This window comes from Bison bison, unplaced genomic scaffold (assembly GCF_000754665.1).
Source record: "Bison bison bison isolate TAMUID 2011002044 unplaced genomic scaffold, Bison_UMD1.0 scf7180017864213, whole genome shotgun sequence".
Classification (NCBI taxonomy): domain Eukaryota; kingdom Metazoa; phylum Chordata; class Mammalia; order Artiodactyla; family Bovidae; genus Bison; species Bison bison.
In genome coordinates, this window is record NW_011494785.1 from 1,845,684 (window position 1) to 1,855,368 (window position 9,685).

The 9,685-nt window shown below is 50.9% G+C and overlaps 1 protein-coding gene across 1 annotated transcript; it reads right to left on the bottom strand.

Annotated features, from left to right (window-relative positions):
* Positions 1–3,262: 3,262 nt before the first annotated feature.
* On the bottom strand, positions 3,263–9,379 carry LOC104992340 (elongation of very long chain fatty acids protein 4-like). The gene is given in 8 exon segments (XM_010845202.1): positions 3,263–3,433; positions 4,061–4,188; positions 4,651–4,765; positions 5,840–5,896; positions 7,224–7,304; positions 8,969–9,072; positions 9,075–9,155; positions 9,322–9,379. Coding segments are annotated over 8 exon segments (795 nt in total).
* Between the last annotated feature and the right edge of the window lie 306 nt (positions 9,380–9,685).

Below are 9,685 nucleotides of genomic sequence, written 5' to 3' on the forward strand. Positions count from 1 at the left end.
CACAGTTTATTGTGATGCACACAGTCAAAGGCTTTGGCATAGTCAATAAAGCAGAAATAGATGTTTTTCTGGAACTCTCTTGCTTTTTCCATGATCCAGCGGATGTTGGCAATTTGATCTCTGGTTCCTCTGCCTTTTCTAAAACCAGCTTGAACATCAGGAAGTTCACGGTTCACATATTGCTGAAGCCTGGCTTGGAGAATTTTGAGCATTACTTTACTAGCGTGTGAGATGAATGCAATTGTGCATACTGCTTGGAACATATTTACACTAAAAATTTTCTTTTTTTTTTTTTAAGTTCAAGTGTATCTAGGAACCCTCCTTTTATCTGGCAAGCCTACCACCTGGGCTAGAGGAAAGTGATAGGAAAATTTGGGGCAATGTCTTGGATCCTCCCTAGTGTAGGTAGACCATAACACCCTCTGGTCTTAAGGTGCAGGCCCAGAAGACTTCTCGATGTGGAAATAACCAAAGCCAGACCCAATGGGAACAAGTAAAGGCTGTTTATTCAGAGCTGGCTGGGGCAGGAATCACTGTATTTTGGCAGTGATTCAAAGGCAGACAGATAGGAAAGCTCCATAGCGGGAAAAGGGAAGGCTTTAAGTATGGCCTGGTTGGAGGCTGTTGGCTTGGAGAACATTTTAATAGAAGTGCAACATCCTATGTGATTGGAGAAGGAAATGGCAACCCACTGCAGTATTCTTGCCTGGAGAATCCCATGGACAGAGGAGCCTGGTGGGCTACAGTCCATGGGGTCGCAAAGAGTTGGACACAACTGAAGCCATGCAGCGTGAATTCACGCTATATATTTAAAAATCTAACCAGCACTCTTGCTTCCCATTATCTTTAAACGTTCATAGAGACGAACTCCCACCGTATTAATTAGGAATCTGGCAGTGTTTTGACAAATCCAAATAACTTTGTTTTGTAATCTCACACAGCCTTTGTACCCTGATGTACAACATCCTGCTCAGCAGCCCTGAACCAGGTAGGGTCATCACAACAAAGCGTGGGATTGAAAAAAAAAAAGGATGGACACCTTCAGCTCCCTGAGAATTTTTCCCCAAACCCTCTCCACCGTGCTTTCTCATACCGGGCTCTCCCTGCCAAAATCTTATTTCATTCAGACGTGACCCAGGACATACAGCACTTCCTCTTGCGCTGCTTAATCAGGAGAGGCGGTCACGAAGGGCAAGTATTAGCTCTGAACTCTGGGATGACTCATCCTTCCTTTATCCTGGCTGCTAAGCAAACCAACAGACCTTGCTCCGGTGTGGGCGTTTTTTGTTTTTTTTTTAAGATTGCCTTAAAATAAGCGCCCCCCCTTCAACCTGCAAAGACACTCAACCTGCTGTGCAAAAGTGTGTGGGAGGCATTCATATCCTGCGTAACTAGGAGGGAATTTTCTCTGAGCATTTTGTCCACAGGATACAGCCCTGCCTAGCTTGAGTTAATTAACTAGAGTACCTGATGGATAAATAGTCCCCAAATAGCCCTGCAGAAGCTTCAGTGGGTCTTTAACGTTCTTAACTGTTGAGGCATCACAAAATAAAAACCTCCTCGGTGAAGGAAAGGGTTAAGGGGAGAGATTATAAAGGAGAAACAGCATCTTGCAGGCATAGCGGAGTGTGTGCTCACACGTGGTCAGTCACTCAGTCCTGTCCGTCAACCCCACGGACTGTAGCCGGCCAGGCTCCTCTGTCCATGGGATTTCCCAGGCAAGAATACTGGAGTGGGCTGCCACTTCCTCCTCCAGGGGATCTTCCCAACCCAGGGAAAGAACCCACGTCTTCTGTGTCTCTTGCACTGGCAGGTGGATTCTTTACCACTGTGCCAAGTGTTCTCTGCCGGTTCCCAGGAAAACCGCATTCCAGACACCCATTTAGTTGCAGCCTTAAACAGCCCAGCAGACGTTTGCTCCCAACATCCCACCTGATCCCAATTGTACACTTCTTTTTGCTAGTCCTCCGTTTCTCTCTCTGTGAAGTGGATGGCATTTGTTTTACCCCATCCCTCATTTTTTTCACATCCCTGTTTGGAGGCTGTCAGTGAAACATGTATTCAGAGGCTTCTCATGGACTTCTGTGTCTCCCACTGGGACAGAATGGATCCCAGCAGCTTTTATTTGCCAGAGTGGCACTTTCTAAGATTTACAGAAGAGCCAATTAAAAATACCAACAAAGAAAATCATAAATGGAAGCATATACATGTATTTGAAAACAAGTGTTCAGACATATGGGGCTTCCCAGGTGGCACTAGTGGTAAAAAACCTGCCTACCAAAGAGGGAGACATAGGAGACGAGAGTTCAACACCTGGGCTGGGAAGATCCCCTGGTGGTGAGCAATGGCAACCCACTCCAGTATTCTTTCCTGGAGAATCCCACGGACAGAGTAGCCTGGTGGGCTACAGTCCACAGGGTCGAAAAGAGTCAGACACGACTGAAGTGACTTAGCACACACATTCAGACATATATGTGTAGCCCCGTCTGCCACCCCACTCACACACATAGAAATATACAACTTGGTAAATACATATGCAGGCACTAGTGAACAGAGAGATATGCAGGGGAAATGTCTGCACATCCATACTAGAAATCACACAGACCCACTTCCTGGGTAGACATTCTCAGTCACTGTCTCAACCCACAAGGTGAGAGATCAAGCCAGCCTTGACCTCCTCCATGCTCCCAGCTCTGCTCTTCATCAGAGGTCATGACCACCAGTGGGGCAAGATACGGATCCAAATGCCTACTTATTGAGGTGCTGTGCCAGGTCTGGGGAACATGGAGAGTAAGACAGTTCCTCCTGTGGGGCTCATGTCTAGCAGAGGTGGCTCAGTGGTAAAGAACCCACCCACCAAAGCAGGAGACACAACAGACATGGGTTGGGAAGATCTCCTGGAGAAGGCAATGGCAAACCACTCCGATATTCTTGCCTGGAGAATCCCACAGACAGACGAACCTAGTGGGCTAGAGTCCATGGGGTTGCAAAAGAATTGGACACAACTGAGCGTCCCCCCCACACACACATACACCCTTTCTATTGTGTATCTGAAAGGAGGCGTACAAACAGTGACAAATCCACATGAGAAGTGAGTTCAAGAAGCTGAGTCCACTTCTGTCTTCCTGGACTCTGGAATAGAGGCGAGTCTTGTCCTTGCTCGTAGAATGAGCCTCGGGCCCAGAGGAATCTGCTCAGCCCAGGTGGGATGTGAGCTCTCTGTGGGAACAGCTCTGTTAGTTTCCATCCGTGGTCCTGCCCCTTAAGCCAATTTCTTCTGCTTGTTCCTCAGGTATGTCTGCTGGTAGGAGTTGAGGAAAAGGGCCAAGAGGCTGAGGGAGTACAGGAGGACAGCCACGTTGAAGCCGTCGGGGAAGGGGCACTCAGCAAAGAGATTGTAGGAGGAGCAGGCGGCAATGGCCACAAACTGACCCTGGGGAGAGGAGGTACGAGAGGAAAGAGAAGACAGGAGAGGGTGAGAAGCAAAGGAATAGGCAGATGCTCCCATTGACCTTCGGGCTCCCAGGGCTCAGGACGAGAAAGAACTAGGAAGCACCACCCCAGGCCTTCCTTCTCATGATGCTAAGAACCTTCCTGACCCCTCTCTTGGTCTGGTTCCCCGTTTGTCCCCATCCCACCCTGTCACGTCAACACTGATGATGACTTCAGTCTATCCTGAGCCCCAAAAGGGACAGCTCAGGCAGTCACCTGCAGTTGGCAATGATGCTCTCCAAACAACAGGGTCCCCCAGTCCCCCAGGGATGCAACAGCGACCACAGACTCGCAGGACATTAGCCGTCCAAGAGCACCTAGCCCAGCCCCCTCACTTCACTGGAAGATGAGACTGAGGCCGGAATCGCTTGTTTCGGGCCTCACATCAGGTCAGGAAGTCAGGGTCGGTGCTAGGATCTGGCGAGATGGTTGCTGAGATGTTGCAAGTTGAGAGGCTAAGGAAGCGACAAGAAGGACTTTTTCGTGGTCAGATTGCAAGTCACTGGTGCAGTTGAGAATAGAAGCCGGGGCTCCACTGAGGCCCTTGGAGCCAGCAGATCTTTCTCACCAGCTGCAGGATGGTAAGGTGCCGCTTCCACCACAGGAAGGGGTGCAGGTGGGGCCCCAGACTGGCCAGTCCATAGTACAGGTACGTGAAGACATGGACCAGAGCGTTCAGCATCCCGACGAAGAAGGCTGCAGGGTAGGGTGGGAAGATGGAGGGAAGTGAGTGGCTCCAGGCTTGCCTGTGCTCTGGATTCTCTCTTTCAGTTTCAGTCTTCCAAGGAGCCATCTCTGCACACCCCACAGAGATGAGCCCTGGTATGGCCCTATCACAAGGGGGTCCCACATGGGCTGCTCGAGGTCACGAAGGTGGGCTGTGGGTTACAAGGATGCCAGACGGGGATGCTTACAACACCTCCTGCCCTCTCTGGGCTGATGGCCTTGAGTGTCTCCAGGTGCCTCCTCCCCAACTCCAGGGAGGGGTGACTAGGATGCTCCAGGGAGCAACAGAGAGAAAGTGGGAGCAGGGGCCAGGAGTCAGGGCCACAGAGAAGAGGAACCCGGGAGCCGGGCTGCATGCCTCCGGAGCTGGCTGGCACTCAGTCCAGCAGAAAGAGGTCTGCCCCACAAGTCCTGCCCAAGCCCCTCACTCACCTTGACCCCCCGGCAAGTATTTGACCCCTGCCCACCAGTTGAAGAGCATGGTGCCATGGTGGTAGAGGTGCAGGAAGGTGATCTGCTCAGGCTTCTTTCGTAATATAAAGAAGACCTGTGGAGGAAGAGAAGGCTCAATTCTGGGGTCATTGCTCCTCCAGACTCCTCCTGGGGCCTCAGATACCAGGGACAGGGTGACTGTGCCTTCTGTACCGACAGGGAGGCTAAAACTCAAGGGTGATAACCGCAGTCAAATGCCTGGACAGCCCCTTCCGTGTGCCAGGTCCTCTGTATGTGTAAAAGCTCATATAAACACTCATAATGGCATGCGGTTTATACTCATTTCCATTTTATAGACAGCAAAGCTGAGGCACAGAATTTAAGTAAGCTGTTTGTCGCTGTTGTTCAGTCACTAAGTGGTGTCTGACTCTCTGTGACCCCATGGACTGTAGCCCACCAGGTTCCTCTGTCCGTGGGATTCTCCAGGTAAGAATACTGGAGTGGGTTGCCACTGCCTTCTCCAGGGGATTGTCCCGACTCTGGGATCAAACCCGCATCTCCTCCATTGGCTGGTAGATTCTTTACTGCTGAGCCACCAAGGAAGCCCAGGTTGTTCAAGGTTATACATCTAATCGGAGGCCAAGCTGGGATTTTGAACGTAACTTGGCTTCAGGGGCTGGGATCTTCCAGTATTACCTGACCAACCCCACCCCCGACCCCACCCAAGGGCACTGGGTAGAGAACTCAAGTGTCAAACACCCAGCCCAGGACCCAGAGAACCATCAGGCAAATTCCCTAAGGTTCTCCACTCAGACTCCACTTTAAGAGAGACTTTATCACCACCCCCAAAACTGTGACCTCGCCCCACCCCCACAAGACTTCTGGATTCACAAGCAGGACTTCTTTTACTTATAACACTTAAGGCTTTTGCTGTCTGATGTCCCTTGCTACATAACAACAGTTTCTAAAGTTTGTTTCTCTTCCCATTTCCACTTAACCTGGAACCTGGTTGCTAATGGAAGCAAATGCATCCTTCTTTCTCCAGGTCATGGGATTGAGATTTGACTCTGACATCAGCCTCAGGTGTGGCCACCAGGGATGCTGGAGGGAAGCGTTTATTCACAGTGCCTTCAAAACCACCCCAGACCTGGCTGACAGAGGTAATTCTCTACAAGGGACAGGCACTCACTGTGTCAAGTAATTCAAGGACTTTTGAGAAGAAGCACCACCAGCACACGCTCGCCATCTGCTGGGCAAGGAAGGGAAGTGCAGTCAGAGTTCTCTCAGGCTGGTGGTACCTCTGACCTGGCACCACTGACTTTGGCTGCAACCCTGACAGTCCCTCTGCACCCTCTGCCCCCACAATGCCCACCTGCCTGCAAGAAGATACCTGTTGGCACAGAAAAAAGGAGGATCCGTGACTTTTAACCAGCACACAGATCACTCAGGGATCTTGTTTGTTGAAAAGCAGATTCTGAACTCATGTTCCTGGGGTAAGCCATGAATTTCTGCATTTCCAACAAGTTCCCAGTGATGTTCCTGCCATCTCTGGTCCATGGACCATGTTTTGAGCAGCAAGATTTGAGTCCATCATTCAATCTCCCTTGATTCAACACCCAAATCACTGGTGACTACCCAAGCCTAAGTTCTTTTTTTTTTTTACTGCAAGGAAGCCTTTTGTTCTGCTTCCAGTTGAAAGAGCAGCTAAAAATAATGAAATATTGACCACTTGGCTACCACACATTCCATATGTGCCAGGCCCAGGAGTGAACTCTTTCATACATCAGCTTGTTCTATCTTCATCCAATTGTTTCCTTTTATAAAATAAATGTCATTATCCCCATTTTATAGATAAAAAACTGAGGCCCATAAAAGGCTGGGAAGCTACCCATGGTCACACAGCAAGGAACTGGCAGAGCTGAGAGTCACACTGAGGTCTTCTGAGCCTGTACTGAGCTGATCTTCACTGAGTCCCATCAGAAGACAGGGGACGGCACCTGGTTTTTATGAAGTTCATCCTATGAACTCTCTCTCTGTTACAGAGAAGAACAAAATCTGGCTACATGTTGGACTTGTTTCGTTAACTTCTCCCCATTGCTTTTTGTTCACTAAAAGGATACTGTCCATACATAATGGCCGGTCTCGGGGAACCCTGGCCCTTTGCCTCAATGTTAAACCAAAGGGCCTTTGTTCACGGAGATGTCTGGACCCTGCCCTTGTTCATGGAGACGTCTGGACCCTGCCCACCTGTGAATGGCTGCAAGAAAAAAGACATTAAGACATCCCCTCACTCCCACTCCCAGGCTGGCCATTCTGGGAAATCTTTAAATGCAAGATTAATGACTTTTTACTTTGTTTCCTCACCCCCTCCCATCTCTGTTCTATAAAAGAACCTGGCATCCAGACCCCTTTAGGATGGTTATTTTGAGACATTAGTCTGCCATCTTGTCAATCAAAGGTGTATTCCTTGCCTCAGCACGTCTTCTCCCCACTTATCAGCCTGAGGCCTGTGAGCAGACCAAGCATAGATTCTGATAACATCTCCAGGCCGACCCTCCCACTGCCTGTCTTACCCTCATCCAAAGCTCGTTCTGGCTGTAGTCTACTGGCTGGCAGAGGTAGCTGTAGTTAGCCAGGAGTGAAGTGGCCATGAACTAGAAGGAAGAAAATAGGGAACGATTAAGTCACGATGCCTGCCCTGCCCCACCCTGCTAGAGCCTGGCTGGTTGAAGGCCCGAGAGGACATTCTGGACACCAGCATCCCTCCCCAGCCCTCACTGACGCTTGGTGAACAACTGCCAACGAGGTCAACCCTGCGCTCTGGCTGGCTCAGAGGCTGGCCTTGCACACATCCTGCTGGCCTCCAGTTTTGTTTTGTTTTGTTTTTAATGTGGGTAAACATGGACCACAGACCCACACCAGGCACCTACTCCGCATGAGACCCTAAATCAGAGGCGACATGAAGCCCCGCCCCCAGGAAGCTAAGTGCTCCCCTGAGGATACAGGAACCCATCCTTGCTTTCCAGGATGAATAGGAAACAGGAGGTGTTCCAGGAGCTGGTAGCAAGCTGGCAATGAGGAGGCCATGGGGCCAGCAGAGGAGAAAGTGAGGAAGTTGCACGCTGGAAGGAATATCTGGACTTCTGACTCCCAGGGCTGCGAGGGATCAGTGGGGTGGTGGTGGAGGCTTCTACCAGCAGAGGGGCAGCCACAGGAGCAGAGATCCAGCAGAATCTGTTCGTGATTTTTTTTTTTTTTAACTTTTTGGCCACCTGCCACACAGCGTGCAGGATCTTAGTTCCCCAATCAGGGATTGAACCTGTGTCCCCTGCCGTAGAAGTGCAGAGTCTTACCCACAGGACTGCCAGAAAAATCCCTCATGAAGGGTCTTGAAGGCTGTTTTAAGAAACTGAAATTTTATCATTGTCTCCTCATGCGAAAATGAATCCAGAATGGTACTAAACACTTCACATTGGACCCTGCTCTGAGCCCCGAGCCACCTTAATGAACCAAATAAAATTCCCTGAATGAGAGACTCTTCATTCTGGTCCTGCTGGCCAAGGGAGCTATGGAGGGCTTCTGAGCAGGAAGCCAACATGGGCATGGCAGGCTTTCGGAGGATCATGGGAGCAGCGGAGTAATCTGTCACCACAATTAAATAACAAGCTCTCGGACATGTCTCATAAGGTGTCAGCCTCTTCCATATGGTACAGACATTCTGAGGGGCCTGTCTTTACAAAGAGAAGTAAGAGACAGCCCTGCCTTGGACGCTCTTGCTATTGGGAGACAAACAACACATCTGGAAGGATCACTGGGTTTGGAGCTCAGAAAATAGAACTGAGGTAAGCAGAGCCCAGGCAGAAATAGGAGGTGGTGGCTTTTAGGTGCAAGTAGAGAATGAATTCCACGCGGGCTCGCCGCTCACTTCCACTTTTTTATTTAAGGAAAATGGGCTTTAGTGATGGAGGTTTGCATCTAAATGATGCTGGGAAAGACTGAAGGCAAAAGGAGAAGAGAGAGGCAGAGGATGAGATGGTTAGATAGCATCAGTGGACATGAATTTGAGCAAACTCTGGGAGATAATGGAAGACAGAGGAGCCTAGCGTGCTGCAGTCCATGGGGTTGCCAAGAGTTGGACACGACTGAGCAACTGAACAAAAAGTGAAGACATGGCAGCTAAAGATAACCCAGAATTCCAGCCCCTCCAGTCCCCGTCGAGGCTTCTCAGTTATCTGCATGGGAAGACCATGGTTTTTTTTATCCCCTGGCACCCCCAAGGAAGAGACCCTGGGACTGCAGGGTCCCCCACCAGCCTTACCTCATAGAACATGTACCCCGAGAGAACCACCAGGCCCAGGTTGTAGGTGGCGAGGGGCCCTGCCAGACTCAGAGGCTCACGACTGGACATAAGGCAAGGCCCTGCCACACCAGGAGGAGGTAGACGGCCAGCAGGAGGGTGACAGGCAGCGGCGAGCGCACCAGGAACCAGGAATCCATCCTCGGGTCTGGAAAAGCAAGAGGAGGCGGGCAGCCAAGCTGGCCTCCAGGCCCACCCTCCACCCGCCCCTCCCTCACCCTGCTGGTCACCAGCTCTTCTTCCTCCAACTGCTTGGCATTAGTCTGGGTGGAATAAACATAAGAAAAACGCCATCTGGTGACGCCACCTCCTACCTCCGTTCTCTAAGGCCCACAAGTATTTATTCCAGAGTTTCTCCAGGGCCCCGGCCATTCTGAGCACCTAAGGTTAGAAGTGGGGTTTGCGTCTCATGTAGACCACCTCCTCTGCCTACTCCCTCCCCTTCCCACAGCCTGAGGGTCTAGGAACCCAGGACATGGGCTAGGGGTCCCCACTGCTCTGCCCTCGGGCATTGGATGACCACCACCACCCACGGTCCCCTTTGGGGTGAGTCCATGGGCCACAGCGGGGCTCGGATCCTCACACTTCTGCTGCCCCTCTCGGCAGCGCCCCCTGCCCGGCGCCCCCTGATATTACAGGGCCCAAGGGAGGAGCGTGGCTGTCGTGCAGCCCGAGGGG